Source organism: Pyxicephalus adspersus, chromosome 8, assembly GCF_032062135.1.
Source record: "Pyxicephalus adspersus chromosome 8, UCB_Pads_2.0, whole genome shotgun sequence".
Classification (NCBI taxonomy): Eukaryota; Metazoa; Chordata; class Amphibia; order Anura; family Pyxicephalidae; genus Pyxicephalus; species Pyxicephalus adspersus.
In genome coordinates, this window is record NC_092865.1 from 34,438,266 (window position 1) to 34,456,407 (window position 18,142).

At 36.0% G+C, this 18,142-nt stretch overlaps 1 protein-coding gene across 1 annotated transcript in view; it reads left to right on the forward strand.

The window, feature by feature from the left end:
* The window catches only part of CDC14A (cell division cycle 14A), a 62,794-nt gene that overhangs the window by 29,689 nt on the left and 14,963 nt on the right, over positions 1 to 18,142 (forward strand). Inside the window, 6 exon segments of the mRNA XM_072419999.1 lie at positions 4,532 to 4,598; positions 6,445 to 6,507; positions 6,656 to 6,743; positions 7,977 to 8,207; positions 12,291 to 12,429; positions 16,958 to 17,117. Coding sequence (XP_072276100.1) covers positions 4,532 to 4,598; positions 6,445 to 6,507; positions 6,656 to 6,743; positions 7,977 to 8,207; positions 12,291 to 12,429; positions 16,958 to 17,117 — 748 coding nt within the window.

Consider the following 18,142-nt stretch of genomic DNA (forward strand, 5'->3'; position numbering starts at 1 on the left):
AGAACTATTAATATGATTTTCTAAGTTAATGTTTTCTGTTTGGGCTTTTTTTCTCTTGGGCTGAGATAAGCTGTACAACGGATGATGGATCTAATACAGAATTTATCAGAGCCCATTTAGATCTATGGGCTGCAGTAATGTGTGTTTTTATTATCAATATAAATTAAAAATAAAAATTCTTTCTGCAATCCCATAGCAAACGTATTTTAGCAAAGTCTTACCTGCACCTTCTTTCGGCTTACTTGGTTTTTAAGTCACTCCAGCGGGTGAACATTTTGCCGATGAAAAACACCACTTCTTATGCTTTTTGTGTATATTTAAAGGAATTTTTTTAATAATATTTTTTTCAATACCTAAATATTTAGATTAGATTCTTGTAACAAATTTAAGATCCATATGCTATGAAATGATCATTTGATTAGTAAAATACTGGTTGTTAACACCAGTCTGACATTCTTTATTATTGAGTTGCTGGTTTGGCAGATGCTACAGGTAATGCTTACTTCTAGCTTTGTAAGCAGAATTTGTTCCACGTGTCTGCTATACCTCAGGGGAACTCATGCCGAGAATTCACTCTTTCATGACCTCAAAGACTGCTGCATATTCCCAATGCTATGGGGAAAAAAAATTAAACATACAGTTTCAGTGGGCAAGTTTTATAATAGTATACTGTAAAAAAGCAGGTTGGTACAAGTGGTATCATGAATGAAAGGCTATTACTGCATAGACTATATACAGCTTTCAGCTACTAAATACCTACATGTTCCAAGCTTATATTTTGAATTACCTACTTAGGATGTAAGGGTACACAGGGTGATACAGATGGAGGTTAATCTATTAAAGCATATAGACATCATGTTATTCTTAAGCTCTGTCTGAAATCATTAACTCTTTAATTCTTCCATCAGAAAAAATAGGACATTTGATGGAGTTATATTTGAGGGATCTTCCCTACCATGGTCACATATTATCACCTGTACTCTCATATATGATCTTAGTCTTTGTGACTAGCCAATCACTGTCTGCTCCTGCAAAAAAAGAGAATTATTATCAGACCAGAGTAATGCATTCTTAGCTGCAATGTCTCCTATGACTGCATTTGTGGTCCTTTTAATTCCCATATTCTTTATTTATCCCTCTAACTCACTGCTAATTACCCCTTTAGCCCTGAATATTTCAGCTAGCAGCTTAGACACAAGCTGTTCTACTTTCTGAGCTTGTCCCAACATGTTTGGCTGTCAATTGGCCAGCTAGGAAAAAGCTAATGGCTCAGAATAAACCATGATGTGTCTACACAGCAATGGGAATGCTAAATATTGAATATCCAGATTTTATTACATCTTTTGCAGAGTACATTCCACTAATTTATAACTTTGTGTATATACAATAAACATATATTTATTTACTTCACACAGTCATTATTAGATCACACATGCCATCCAGATGGCTGAGCAGTATTAGGACCTGTCATCATGACCTTCCGATATTGCACCAGGAGAAGGTTGTAAATACTGGTGTCAGTGCTTTTCAACACTTTGATAAAAACTTACAACACTCAGTGCTTAGGGTTGTGCAAGGTATTGCAAAGATAAAGCACATATTACATTTATGTGCATATGCTGTGCCATTGTTTAGTCATTATAATGCATAGGGCTCATGAGATCTAAGGTTTCATCTCTTCCTAGTATGTTGGATGTTTGGTCTGGTTTGGTGTGTTTTGTCAGTAGTGTGCACAGCCTAAAGGAAACAAGAATTTGTGTAATTTGTTATTTGTTGTGTAAAGCCTTTTACTCATGTTCAAGAAGAAAGCATTTTCTGTGATATTGAAACACAGAACAAGGGGGCACTGTTTGAAACTAAAGGTCAGGTGTAACTTTAGAAAGTATTATTTAACTGACCACCTAGTAAGTTCTTAGTACCAACCACCAGTTGATGTAACCAAATGGAAACTTATGTTGGATAAGCACTAATCTTTTTTAGGAGACTGATATTAAATACCAACTTGTACCCCAGCCAAACTATTTTAGTTGTTTAGTTCAGTTTTAGATATAGAAGGAAAATAAATGTTATCCCATCATTTATTATTGCTATCTGTATCACTTCTGGGGAGATTTCCCTAATTTCCTGTTTTGATTGCAGGTAGTCAGAGGGGCAGGTGCTCGATAGTAGCAAAAATACCCTTTTACCAGAGTGGAAAAGACCTTTGTAAGACCCTAATTGCCGTTTCTTCTCTTCTTGTTCACGGTTCCCATTATCCCTTCTATTTGTATCACTAATAAGTGAGGGGATCTTCCTAGTGGAGTTACAGGCAATAACAGTTCCATAAAGTCATACAGCCGGCACTACTAAGTGGTTCTGGCCTCAGAACTTTGCAGGCTTCATCTAATGAGAGGTCAAACATCCACACTTCGAAGACCCCCTGGCACCCTGTGTAGGAACCCTGGTCGAGAATGGTTGCTTTATAGCAATGAGCAGGGTAATACATCAATTCTTGGTATTTAAATGGTTTATAGATGTTTTATTTGCTTATATATATTCATTGATGAAAGAATTCATGCATGCTTCTTGGAAACCAATTGCATGCTCAGATTGGACAATGCTGCATTCACAGATAGAAAAATGTGGAAAACGTTCATTGTGCAGTGAATAGATGAGATACACAACCCACCTTATATTCAGAAAACAATAAAACAAGAAAAGATATCAGCCTTTCATCAGGAAGTCTCTGTCCTCGTGTGCAGCTGCAATTTGTTTCTGCCTGTTAAGCATTGTGGGTAGCCAAGCTAAGTAGTGCGTTCCCAAGAGCAGACAATTGCAAACTTTATCCAGGCATGGGAGGCTGAAATTCTGTGCAAAGCTCGGTATCCTAAAGGGCAGTTTTTATATCTTGCTCTGCCTTATACAAAGTGTTTTATATTGGCGCCATACTAGAATGTTTACACTACACGTCAACAGTCTAGATCAGGCTAGCGTTATAGTAGGGTTTTTATTAATAATGTCAGACCTCAGCCATGTTATTTATTTCTGCTTTATGCTGTCATTGAGTGGTTATCTGTTCAGCACAGAGTGCACCTAGGGATTACGACCAAATCCTTGGCTTCATTACTACATTAGAGATGAATGAATAGATCAGCAAATTACGCAAAGCTGTGTTTTAGCCCATCATCATTTCACATGTTAGCACATCGTCACACTCCTCTAGCATCTCATATGTTATGTATGAATTCTGATTGAATGGAGAGATTTTTTATAGTTTGTGGTTCATTAACCAGACCCACTTCCATGGCTCTCCTCTAACTCTATCAGTTAACCCCATATTGGCACACTATGTACATGTAGGTGTTTGTCATTTTGTCCAGAGAAAGAATAGTTTGATATTACTTCATCCTAATTATGTATTATAATATAATTAGAAAGTTTGTAGTTCAATTGATTCCTCTTATTAGAAACCTTAAGTTATTAAAATGCAAACTTTTGGGATGACTTATATTCTTTCTTCAGGCTTTATGTCAAGCTTGAGAAAGTGGTCTAAGCCATCCCGAACCCTTTTATTTTTTTTAACTTGAGTTAGCTAATAAAGGCTATAAATTCAATTACAAACTTAATTACAACAATCATACAGTTCATGAATCCCAGTTGCCTGGCTTTGTGAGTTTTATAAGTCCTGATGATAGATAAATCTTTATGAACTTAGTCAGAAAGTTATAAAAATTACCATTTACAGGTTGATGTCTGGTTCTCTAGAATTGTGGAATTATTTACTCTTGTGTAATTATTCCTTATTAAATACATATATGATTATGTATTATGAGTAGCTTATGTGTCCCCAGAGTTTTAACATTTTGTCAGTAAGAAGTCTAGGATTTCAGCCAAAGTATCACATACAATTAAATGACAGCTGGTGTCCAAAATCTGGTTCAGTTAACATATATGCTCAATTTGCAGGGTGTAGGTCAGACATTAGGAGGACATTTTACTGCTAAAGATCATTGTCCATGCCATGGCAATGTCATTCATGCCCATTAGCATCCAGCAGACCATGTCTATAGGCACAGTAGACCTGTCCAGCACTGCTATTTAAAGGAATCAATACACCAAAAATGTAGTCTGAACAATAGACATTTCCTCTCTGCATCCATGAACATGCTGAACATTGCAGATAAAGCAATTACTATCCTGCGTCTGTGGGTAGCTTTGCTTATATATGACTACACACAGCTTTACAACCACCCATGCATTTTTTTGGTAACCTTTAACCTAATGTTACAATTTTACCACTTAAATATCTATCATATGTTCTTAACCTTGGATGAACAGCTGTAAAAATATGCTGTTTTTACAAATTGCAGTATCTTTTAGATGACTTCTAGTAATCGAATAGGGTGCTTGTTTTTCAGTTCCTGGTTGAGGTCATGTCCCAAGAATGCAAAAAATCTTTATGACTTTGTCTGTCCAGCTTTGACTATTACTGTATACTGTGTTCCATTCTAACGACTACTAAAGTTAAATCAGAAAATCTCTCTATTTACAGAGATGCTTCGTTTGGGAACTGCACTTAGAACCTTACAATACTGGACTGTTTGCATGGAATCCGCAAGGTAACAGCCTTTCTTTTACAGATTAATTTGGGTATAATTATAGTATGTGTACTATAAATCATATAAGCAAATTGCTCTTCTGACAATTAAACTGCATTATGAAAATATTACAGAATAAATTACAGTATGTGTTGCAGCTACTAGAAGAGTCCCATATTCAACAGCATTTCAGTCTTACAGTAAATTGACCGGTACATGCAGGAGCTGGGCACTTATGTGACAGCACAGATGGTTCTGCTCATCAATATGTAACTTGTATACCTCAGTAGCACACCTCTTTATTCATGAAGACAAATGCAATGATTTGGGGACAAAGGAGTTCCTTTCATGGAGGCAGCAAGACCCTAAAGTCTGTGATAGTACACCTTTAAAGAAATGGAATTCTGATCCTTCAATATATTTTTAAAAATCAATATTAATAATTATTGAGTTAGGTATTGTATAAATATGGATTTTATAATATATTGGTAGAAATAGAAGATTAGGGTATGATTAATTTTAATGTACATTTATATAATCACAACAAAGGGAAAACTGCTTGACTATAAGCCTAGGGTGTAAAATGCTGCCCCGTATATTCACAATGGTGGTTGGTGACATGATGCAATTTCTCCGTTATTTCCTCACCTCCCTTTCTTTTATCTTCTGTTACTGTCACTGGGTCCTGTTATATCCTGCTTCCCCTTTATGCAGAGTGGTACAGCAGAGAAATATTCAAGGGGTAGTCACTTACTCCTCCCTAATCCATTATCCAATTATCCAATTGATTATACTTACTTGTCTTCTCCAGCCACCACTGATCTGGTTACTATCTGTCCAAGACTGGTGCTAGTTCCAGTGTAAATACCAATGCAATGGAGGCACAGGGATTGGGTCTGTGGCTTCTGGAGCAGAAATTAAACACTGGTATGTGTATCATTCCGTGCCTCCTTGCTGCACTGCTCTGCATAAGTGGGACCAGGATGTAAGGAGGCACACTAGAGGGTAAGAAGACCAGAGTAATTGCCCAGAAAAAAATGTACTTGTATACTCAAGTATACACCTTATTAAAACGAATAATATATTATAAAGCAGAGCAGAAAAAATGTTTAGTAAAAGAGTTATGAATAAATTAACAGTAATAAAAACATGTTGTAGTAAGTAGTTTGAAGTATTCCTTTGGACTGTCTTATGTGCACTGTCCCATCCATGATGTTATGCAGTCTAATTAAAATGTATATAGGACATCCTAGGAAATGGCAAACTATTTACAAAAACGCTGCAGCATTTCACAAATTTTACAGATATTTAGTGATAAATGTTTTAAAGTCGCCTTTTTATTTTGTAAAAAACATTTCCTTTAAAAAATACCCAGTTGAAAGCAACTGGTTGTTCAAGGTTGCAAACCACAATTACTATGTATGTCACGCTAATGAGTATATCCTATAATACTTTACCTTCACACTGGATAACTTTTCTGTCCCAGTACATGACCTACTATGCGGTGTATTTAACTGATGTATCAGACTGGTCCCATCTGCAGGCTAGAGGTATGCTGTGCAAAGGTATTGCTTGCCACCCAGTGGACACAAGTGTTACTGCACCTAAAGTAATGTGTTTTAACTAATATTTAGTGTGCTATGGATTCAGTTTTCCTGATATTTAAAATGAAAAATGGATTGAAACGAAATAACTTCCTCATATTTTGCATCTCATAACTCCTAACTGTATAACATATATCATATATATTTTAGTATATTCATAATCTCCTATTGCAAATTGACATAAAACATTTCATTTTGCATGTTGCCAAATTAGGTCTAGAACAATTCCTTAGTATAAATCAAATATATATTGTATATTTCAGGCACTTCATCTTGGTTTCTTTAATTTTGAAAACTTTGATGTGGATGAATATGAACATTATGAGGTAAGTGAATCCATTGATATAAAAGATTGGCATAATCAACAGCGCATATACATTTTGTAGAGATTTCCTGTCAAAATAGAAAGTGTTAATATGTCAGGTGGCTAGATAGTGATCTGTCTCTTGTTACAGAATTGTTTTACTTTTACAGCGGGTAGAAAATGGAGATTTTAACTGGATCGTTCCAGGAAAGTTTTTGGCATTCAGCGGTCCTCATCCGAAAAGCAAAATTGAAAATGGTAAGAAACTATGAATTGTTTGTTGTTTACACCTAAAGTGAAATCATAGCACTAGTTAAACCCCCTACCACACTTGTGCTGCATATAATACATCTGCCTCTGCCAAGTTTTCTTTTACTTTCCCTTTTCCTGTGCATTAATAAAATATTTCAGAATTAGTAGCCGGTGCAGAACTTGTCACTCCGAGTTGTCCTTCTTAATGATTTGTGTAGTAGGCAGGAAGTATTTTTACTGAAACAACCAAAGAGCTATGATGGCATAAGTATTTCAGAATTGTAAGACTTTTTTAAAGGTTCTAAAAGGTTGCCTGGAAATTTGATCTAAAACACAAAAAAGTAAATGACTGCTCATTTAAAAAAGAACTCAAAGCACAAAAAGAACCCCTCTTTTCAAACTTGCCTGCCCATCTTCTGTCTTTTTAACCCTCACTACTTTCCACCATTCCATATCTCCCCTCCTATTGTGTGTTGCTTCCCCACCTCCTAGATTGTAAGCTCTTGGGGGCAGGGTCCTCTACTTCTTCTGTGTCACTGTCTGTATCTGTCTGTCATTTGCAACCCCTATTTAATATACAGCGCTTTGTAATATGTTGGCACTATATGAATTCTGTTTAATAATAATAATAATAATAATAATAATATTAATAAAAATAATAATTAGAAGATGAAGAACTTTACAGGCAACAAGATTTACTCTATTGTTTCATTTATGATCCAGCATTTTATCGCAGGAAATAGATTCTGACAATGGGCAGATGTCTGAACAAAAATGGTGCAATAATAAATGCTTCTGGGCCTACATTTACACACTTACAGCAGAAATGACTCCCTCCTATCATTTATAGCTGAGGAAGGTGCCATCTCAGCCTCTGTTTACCATTGAATTTGTCATGGTGCTACATGTGTGATCAGATATGGCACCAGTCAAAATTCAGTTGAGAAGTTGCAGAGAAGCACCTTCGGAAGCAAATAAAATGGTGTGTGTAGTTCTACTTTAACATCAGAATATATATCTGCTGAAAGTTCAATGGTACCAGATTACACTGGTTATGTTTTGCTGTAAAAATGATACAAACTTGACCAGAACCTGTCATTATGGAAAGGGCCATTAATGTTCCTTGGCACACAGTTATTAAAACAAATATGTAGTGATCTGGATAAAATACATGTGCTTTTATGTGCTGATAAAGACTTTCCAAATATCCCACAAATAAAAGATGTTATTTCTTTGAAGGGTACCCGCTGCATGCCCCAGAAGCCTACTTCCCGTATTTCAGAAAACACAATGTCACCACTATCATTAGACTGAATAAGAAGATTTATGATGCTAGAAGGTTTACAGATGCCGGATTTGACCACTATGATCTGTTCTTTGTGGATGGGAGTACACCTAGTGATGGCATAGTGCGAAGGTTCCTAAATCTGTGCGAGAACACAGATGGAGCTATTGCCGTTCACTGCAAAGGTAAGCTGAAAAGTGGAGGAACGTGTTCATTTATGTATGAAGGTGCTAGAACCAGCACCATGGCGGGCCAATGTGGTTGCTATATTCAGGAGTTTACTAACCTTACTGCTCCTTAAACAAATACTTGGCTTACTGATGGTGTTACCTGCTGTTTATTTATGATAATAGTAATTACAAGCTTTTAGTGAGCTTTTTCTATTTAATAGCTTTTCTTGGTTATAAGAAAACATACAAAGGCCAGGTTAATACAAAATTTCACTTTGCAGATTATACAGAGATATCCTGGTACTGTGTAAACATAATTGACAATCCTGATACAATGCTGTGACTAGGAAAACATTGATGTGTAAGGCTTTGTTGGTGAATAGAGCTTAAAGTAAAAAGAAACATAAACTATTCTAAACATTGCTACTGTTGTACAGCAACATTGATGTGTTCACCTTTAGATACTAATGATGATATAAACTATAATTATTGTACTTTGCCTTTTGTATATGCATGTACACTGTACGGAAAATAAGGAACTTGTGGGAGTTAGGTTAGGTGTCTGAAGAATATGGGGGCTATAACTTTTCTATACTCCTAACTTATTTATCTCTCTCTCTTGTACACAAAATATGGACCTACACAGTTTTTACATTTCTGCTATGACCCTATTTATTCAGCAATAACGTTGTCATTACAAGATGACAAAGATATATATATATAAATATGGATAAAGTTTTTTTTATATTGATTTTTATTAAGATTTGTATATAGTTTTCTAAAATTTCTTCTAGTTTGGCCCTTACCTTATGATTATGGTACTTCACATTGCCAAATAAGTAATAAATAAAACAAAAAGTCAATATTAATTATCAATAAAACAGAAATAACAAAAAGGAAAGCATTAGCTAAGGAGCAAGGGGGCAGAAGAAGTACTTAGGATTGATTAGGGTGAACTAAATGTTAGTATGACTTCAATAGGGACTCATTTTATGGTAAAGAAAACTTTTTCAATTCTCCCTAATCTGCAGATGAATGAAACAAAGTAAATACAAAAGTGACTATGCTACTGTGTATCTTTCTTTCTTGAATTCCAACATTGTTCATCAACACAGGGTCAGAAGGTCCATTTTTGACAGCAGTCCTTGTAATAGTAACACGTAGATAGCATCTCTCTATGTGCTATATGTACAGGTTTTGACACTCTTGACACCCCCATTTCTCTTCTTTTTTGCTTTGGTTGAGTAGGGAAGGCCATACAGGCTTAGCAGTTTATAGTTTGCTGTCAGTTTCCAGTTGTGAACGTTTTTCATCACCTGTGCTGGAAACTCAACAGGAAATCTCTTACAGAGTTAGGAAAATTCCTGTTTCAGCTATTCATCACCAAACAGGTAACAATAAACATCTATCAGTAGACGTGGGATAAAACAAATAATATTGAATCAAGAAGTCTTCTGTACCTTCCCTGGGTCATGGAGTTGTAGGGATTCACCTTCACCTGCCCCCTACATTAGTGGTGTGTTTATTCATGGTTTATAAAAAAGATTTTGGCTCATGAGTATAATTTGATGGGAGATTAAACTGAGGAAGTTACTTGGATTAGAAGCGAAACATCTTGAATATTGCAGAACATGCCCAAATGAGTTTGGTAATTAAAATTAGCTGCAACGTGACTAAGATTGATGGTAAACTTTACAGACCACAAGGCTGATTTACCCAAGTGGGGCATGTTCATTTGTATCTTTGCAAATTGAATGTTTTCTCATCTTAGTGAATCTGGTGAAACAACATGATGACTCACATGTTAAAAAGTATACCTAATCATGTGCAAGGAAGGTTAATTTTTGTTTGCTAATTTTAAAATGATACAAGTGATCACAACTTCACTGCATACACTAAGCTAAATAAATATTCTCTTTACAAAGATAAATTTGACTTTAGTTTAGTATAAAAGGTAAAGTTTTGCCGTTTAGTCTTAACAAATCTTGTTTTTGCAAAAACATTTTTTTAAATTTTTCATGCATATGATTGGACATTCTTGCAAAAAAAAAAAATCACTTTAGTAAATTTGGGTCAATGTGAGAACCATTCATTTGACAAGTAATGTAATAATTGCTGCCTAACCTGTTTTGGAATAACATAATCATAATAAAGTATTTCAATCTCAGTCTGCAGCCAACAATGGTTTTTATTAACTGCCAAATACATGTTAGTTTTCTTCCTTATTACTCTGCCAACAATTTTCATCTCCTTGGCAGGATTTCGCAGAATCTTCCCTCTCTTGTCTCCTTTAAGTGGCCCACAGCTTTACAGAACTATATGAAAATTACTGACAGTATAGTAAGTAGATCAGAACATCTCCCTGACCACATGCCCATTGGGTTCCTTTAGCACAAGAAGATCTCTCTCTGTTGACATTGACAACCTAAAGCAATCTGTGGATAGAAACAGAGGGTTGGCATTATAGTCCTTTTAATAAAAATACTACTTACTTGGCTTTTTACCAGGATGGCGACCTGTTACTAATATTTTTAAAAAGGAGAAAACATTCCTGGCTGTCTGGATAGCTCTAGAATTGACGTTAATGCTGTTTTTCCAGAGTCCACTAGGTGGTGCCACATCTATTCTTCACCCTGAGTACAGCAATAACGCTCATTATATAACTCCAGGGAGCGCTCATGTAAATATTTCTATTTATACCCCAAGTAATTAATGTGTACTTAACAATCTGCTTGGCACCGGGTCATGTAATTACAACCACAGGAGAGTAAATGTCTATGTTTTCTAGAACCTTACTGGCAAAATGAAGTGTAATCATGTGTAATTCTTTATCTGCTAGGCTGGGAGTTATTGCAGTGTGTCAGTCTGTAGTTTGCCACTGTTCTTTTTACATGGAGGGGGAAGCAACAATGTCACGTTATTGCCCTGATCTTCTGCAGCATGTAATCACCCTCTTGCTGCTACTGGTTCAATTTAAAATATCCCTATCATACAATACTGATTTATTAAAGCTCCCTAAGTCGGGAGGATATAGACTATCATGGGAGAGAGAACCTGGGAGATCCAGGAAAACTAGAATGGATCTGGCTCATGATTGAAAACAATTGCCAAATCAATAGCAAATGGTGTTAAGGAAATTAATTCCAGGTTTGCTGGATCACTCAGGTTCTCCCAGATAGTCTATCTTCTCCAGCCTTGGAGAGCTTTAATACAGGCCCTATGTCTGTGCCTGTGCTTATTTGGTTGAACAAAGCATCTGGTTTTAAGGCACTGCCTTGTATTTTAGTGCATTAAATCATGGTGGGACCTGGCTGGGTCTAAGGTACTGGTGGAGGCACATTTGTACATAGAACTGGTTGTTCAGATCTCCCTAGCTATATAGCACAAATGTACTTATGTGGCTCTTCAAAAACATTTTTATCAGGATGTTTCACATAGACTTATGCCATGCCAACAATGAATATAAAAAGAGTGGGAATGCTTGCTTTCAATTTGTAGGGGTAAACTACCCCTGTAGAGGTGACAGGTTTCAATTAGCATAATAGTGATATGTTCATTTCCACTGATCAATAAAAATGTATTAAAGCCCTTCTCAAGCATTTGTCCATTATAAAATATTCTACTTTGATATTTCAACATTTTATTTGTCGTTTCTTAATATATTAGTAGCAACAATGTAGTGAATATACTTTAAAAAAGTAGCAGATCTGCTCAGCAATATCATGAGTGATGTAGTCTGGAGGGATGACCATATCACCTTTGCACTTGGTTGATTTAGGGACCTTAAAACATCAGCTACCTGCATTTGGGCTTAATATAAATATATATAATAAATAAATACATATATAATATATAATAAATATATAATAAATAAATATAAATATAAACTGATATATAAATGAACTGTCTGTATTGCCAGTAGCCACCATTCATATTCTTTCTTCCGTTTTCTCATCTATTCACATAGAATGAAAGCTGTAAGGGTGACACATACAGAAACTTTCATACATTAGTCCTAATCTGCCTGTGTTTAAAAATGTTTGCTGAAGATTTATTACAACACATTTTAATCATGTTCACACCTTCTATTCCCTATAGCTGGCCTAGGCAGGACAGGCAGCCTTATTGCTTGTTATATCATGAAGCACTATAGGTTCACACATGCTGAAGCCATAGCATGGATAAGAATATGCCGACCCGGCTCTATCATCGGGCCTCAGCAGCACTTCCTAGAAGAGTAAGTAATTGCATTGTGTCTACTTTTTGATGCACCTCTGAACCCATTCTCCTTGTACTAAAAATATATTCTGTGTTTTTTTATATTTTATCTTATCAATACACCTGTTATAGATATTTTCATGAAAATTGAAAACTTGTTTCCCATTCCAATCAGTTGTTCACTTTCTGAGTTAGGTGTCACTTAACAAGGCCCCTATATACTTTTATGAATATATGTTAGCACATTTCTCATTCTAACCTTTAAGGCAGCTATCACCACATGTGAAGGTCACTGATCTATATGAGGATGGAATGTGTACATGTTTTATTTACACCAAATTCCTTTCTGTAGTCTGTCACAGACCTGCCGCTTATCAGATGGCATATTCAAGTGACGGCTGTCAGTACAAATCAAAGACATGATAGGTGATGTGTCTTAAAGAAGACATCTATACAAAAATGATCTATTGCTTTGGATGGAGAGTCATTGGAAACAGGGTGAAGGTTTAATTATAGCAATTATTAGATTTAAGTGGACAGCTGAGCTTTGTTTGATATCACCACCTGCCTTCCCACATGTGTGGTCCAAAATCTTCTTTGCACTTGTTCAGCATAACCAGTACATTGGGGCTTAGGAAACAAAATTTTCTTTTAGGTCACTGACATAAAAAATACCCTGGTATATATTTAGAACCAGCCTGATCCTAATTATAGTAGCAGACAGTTACATCTTGCTTTTTAATAAGTTAAGCTGTGCAATCACGTTCAATAATTGCCATTCGAAAGGGTCTTTCACGATCCTTTCCAACGACAAAAGACTGCACGATGCATGAAAGAGTGCTGTACATACAGAGCCATTCTGCTCAATAATGAGGGGAGGAGGGAGAACAAGTGGCACCCCGCTGCACTCTCTCCCCTTCACTTCCATTATGATTGCTTGTCCAATACTAGCCCTGATGCGATTATAGGACAAGAATCATCTCACGTGTGTACATAGCTTAACCCCCTAAGCGGTAATCCTAAATGTGTGGCTCAGGGTAAAAAAAACATGTTGAAAGCAGTAACCCTAAGCCACACTGGGGGTAGCTAAAAACATTAAAAAAAACACCTGGTCCCATGGGCGTCCTGCCCGTCGGATCCCATCCTTGGGCCGCATCCTCTTTCGATCTTCCGCCAAGTGCACTGACTTTCTCTGGGAGTTCCCAGTGACGTTGCTGCATACGTCGCTGCATGCGGGAGGCGCAACAGCAAATTCTATTTATTTTGTATTGGATTCAATATAAAATAACTGTATCAAACCCAATACAAAGTAATCATTATAATATATGTATATATGCTACTGTACAGTTAAATTACAGGTTTCAGTATTTTTATTCACCCTTGTTTTAACAGATTGTTGTGTTTTTTTTTTTTTACTTTATTATAAGTTTAATAATAAATGTAATAATATTGGACATATTTCAGTGAGGTATGAGAATTATAAGTCTACAATGTAGGAATATTTTCCACGCAAAACAATATACCGCTTTTGGCATAAAAATACTGACATAATTAGACCAATTAGCCAAATGAAAAAACGACAGATATCCCAACGTACTGGTCATGCTGAATGTGTGTATACAGCTATATCTATATGTCTAGTCCTTGTTTGGAAATCAGTGAAATTCATCAGGTTACCCCCTGCTTCTGTTTTCCCTCTGTTCTCTTAGAGGGTTTTAAGCAGCCAGCCTAGGGTTGGTGTAATTTTACCATCTGCCTGCCTTTACCTAAAATACAATTATTCGGTTTGGTGAAGATCCTTAGAATGAGCTACTTATATAAAGGGCTGTGTTCAGGATTTCTTTGTTAATGTAATAACGAATTGATTAACACAGTTTCATCCATCCATTCTCAAGTGACCTCTCTCTGATCCTTTTTTTTTAACATCAAAGTGTTTTAGTAATGCAAATGTGATCTAGAGGAAAGGAATATTGTAAACTAGATTAAAATGATTTAATTACATGAATCACAGCTTTGGGTGTAAATAGCTTGTTATTTTAAAGAAATTGAAGTTAATTTTTACATATGAATAAAATTAATTCATGCCTAGATATGACTGCAGTAAAATACTGTACTAGGCAAAGTCTAATAGTTTATTTTTTTTTTATTTAAACAAAATCATTATAAACGAGTACAACTCCTAGAATATTTTTTCCAATAAAATATGTTTTAACCCAAAAATTTAAATCAGTTGATAGTGCACAGCTATGCTTGGCCAATAGCTATGTTGCAGTACTTCACTGGCAATACCATTCTTTATACCAACTAAATACTAGAGTGGTGCCCTTAATTTTGTGTTGTGTGCTGTCCTTATGACTCACTTTCCTCCTTCACAGCCAATCACAGTACATCTTCTATTTAGTAAATACAGTATACAATAATATTGTTCTATGACAGCTAAGAAAAAAGGGGCATGCACGTTAAAACATCAGTGTGCATTTCTTTTATGTGGAGCTCTTAGATCTCCAGCTTTGTTAAATATCTTTTAATAAATGAATATGTGCATAATTGTGTTATAGATGGACACACAATCTTTATCATCATTGTTTGATATTTGAACCCAGTTAGTCATACAAGTATTTAGTTTTTCATATGAACATCCTTTTTTCAGTTCCAAGGTGTGTGTTCTATGCTCATTCCATTGTTTTGAAAGCTTTTTCAGATGAATTTCAGATGAATGAGAAAGATCCAGTACAATGAAACATTAGAAATGTGTCTGAAAGGGAGCTACTTCTCTACTGTTCTCTCTTTAGCTGACCCATAGTGCTTTAGTTTGCCGCATAATTAGAATTTATTTGTAAAAAAAGATTTTTTACATATAGGAAAAACATAGAAAACATTAAATGGTAGTATAACTTCCCATTAGGAATTAAAGAACCCAGTGTATACTCACCTGTCCCAGTACCATCGCAGGTGCAGTCATCTCCAGCCATCTTGTTTGACGTAACTCGTTATCCCTCCTAACCTAAACAGAGGCTTTAAACACATAAGCTGTAGCAATACTTAATATAAATTACACCGGACATTGGGATTTAAAAATGACAGTATTTTTAAGTGGTGTTTCAAGCCAAGTTTTGCTTGAATCAGGTATTTTAAAGATAAGGGGGTCATCTTGAAATACTCTTAACAGACAGCTCACACATAAAACCATGGTCCTTTTAGTTATTGATCTGTTCGGAAAGAATCTCCGAGACTTTACTGTACATCATGGCTTTTTTCTGTCTTGTTTGGCCATCACCTTAATCTTCATTGGTAGCAGAGTTTAATTAGGGCAAAATTTATATGTCTATTATGTACTATATTCCTAAAAATAACTTAAAGAAAAAAAATCCCTTTGCGTAGTCCTAAGACGTGTCTGACTTCCTGAACTCATTATAAGCCATTACCTCAACATTTAAAACAATGAGAAATTATGTTGCATTAGGAGAGAACGGGACCTGCGTTTCCTGACCTTCTAGAGGAAAAAAACACAAAAGGCTAATATAGTTGGCTTATGTACAGAAAGTGGAATTTAGAACTAAAAATTTCTGACTCTTTGTTGACCTTTCTGTGTAGATATATAGAGAGTTATAACTTCCCCTTTCCAAGTCCTGAGTTTTTGGGTAACCTTCAGCTATAATTAGGGATTAAAAGAGATAAAACATATGTTTGGGATTCGGTGCATTTTAGTACGGCATGCATTACATTGGGCTGATATGTGTTACATGTTATAGCCCATTGTTATTCTTTTTTAATGACACACCAATGCACTTAGGTGGTTCAGTGCTGAAGCACATGTGGTATAGCCAAACACATAGCATTATGTGATGGACTGCATCTGAAAAAATGCTTCATATCCATTGTTTGGTCTGTTCTTGTGGGTGGACATCCCAAAATATCACCAGAAGTTACTGTGTGTGCTGTGATACAGCACACAGAAATGGAGAGGGGTGAAAAAAACTTATGTACTGGTCTGTGTACATAAAGTAGGTTGTAACATCGTGGGCCAGATTTATAAAAGCTCTCCAAGGCTGGAGAGAATACATTATTTCATCAATGAACCTGTCATTTGCTATTTGTTAGTAAATGTTTTCAATCCTGGACCAGATCCAATCCAGGTTTGCTGGATCACCCAGGGTCACTGATGAAAGTGTATCCTCTCCAGCCCTGGAGAGCTTTAATAAATCAGGCCCTGTAAATCACAATAGTCTAGAAGGATTGTAATAAAAGGAATGCATTGTGATATCAGAAGTCCTGACATATCTAACATTTTTACATTTCATACATGTAAACCAAAAACACTTCTAAACTATTTCCAAAGACGTCACCAAGTCTGCCAAAGTCAGATACTGTGATCATTAGTGCCCCATGCACACTGACATTATCACAGGATTGAACAGAATGTGTGAAGCATGCAGCAATTGACATTCCCACCCTTGATGCAGTTTCACTTTGCACAAAGATATATCTTAATAATTCTTGTAAGAAAAAAATGTGTGAAGATCACCTGTTTTTGTCATTGTTCCTAGGAAACAGGCCTGGCTTTGGCTGCAGGGAGATCTCCACAGAAGTAAACACAAACAAATCCAGCTAGAAGATGGAGCAGTTAATCGTATCTTGTCTGAGTTTGAGGATTTGTCTGTTGGTGGCAGGTTAAGTCGACATCACAGTGTGGACAGGTCAGGAGAGGTAAGTGTCACTCTTTGTTGTCTTTTTTCTGCTATAAAGCTAAACATATACCCATGAAGTATCACACACTGCATACATGGACTGAATGGCTTGACTGCCAGTTCTGCCCCAGCAGCCGGCGCTCAGCTCCTGGAATGCATTCTGGCCCTCAGTGTTCTGTGTTGGACCTGCATTGTATATGATGGTGTTAGAGAACCTGCAGATGGTTCAAAATTGATAGGAAAAGGTTTTGTGGGCCTGGTGCAATCTGCTTGTTAAACTAGTTAGGCCTTCTCCAGATCTTCCTTATGACAACCAAATACTGTTGCATCATCTTACCATTGCCAAGTTTGTAACATGAACATCTCCTTACTTTTTTCATTAAATGTTCTTACACAGTTAAAATGTGCTTTCTCGGAATTACAAAGTGTCTGTCTGGAACTCTTTGGGATTATCAGTGTTTTTCTAGAAGAAGCTGTAATTTACTTTGGATATTGACACCCCCCCCCCACACCAAAATATTTTCTTACATAATAGTAGTGTTTTATACACAAAATATATACACATTAAAATAGAACTATGGGCAGTTTAGAATAATGTATTGTATGTTGCCAATAAATAAAACAAAAATATTTTGTAACACTCTCTACAAACACAACACAGAAAATACATTTTGATTCTTCCAGTAAACCCATTGTTTCACTAATTATTTTAGTAGGGTGACAAAGCTCTTTCACCAAACATTCTATTTATTGCAGTATTGTCACCTTTTGCAGCACAGTGAGGATGTCAGTGTTTTCCCTGGTGATAACCCTCTGCAACACTGCCTGCCTTGTTCACACATACAGTAGCTGCATCCAATAGATTCACAGTCCATTCCCAATCTATTGTGGAGTAGTTTCATGTGTTTGCACATCATAAGAAAATCAAATGACATGTGAACGCTATTTAACAATCTTCCCCATACACACACAGCTGTTGCAATAAATTACCGTATTTTTCGGACCATTAGACGCTCCGGACTATAAGACGCACCAGGTTTTCCC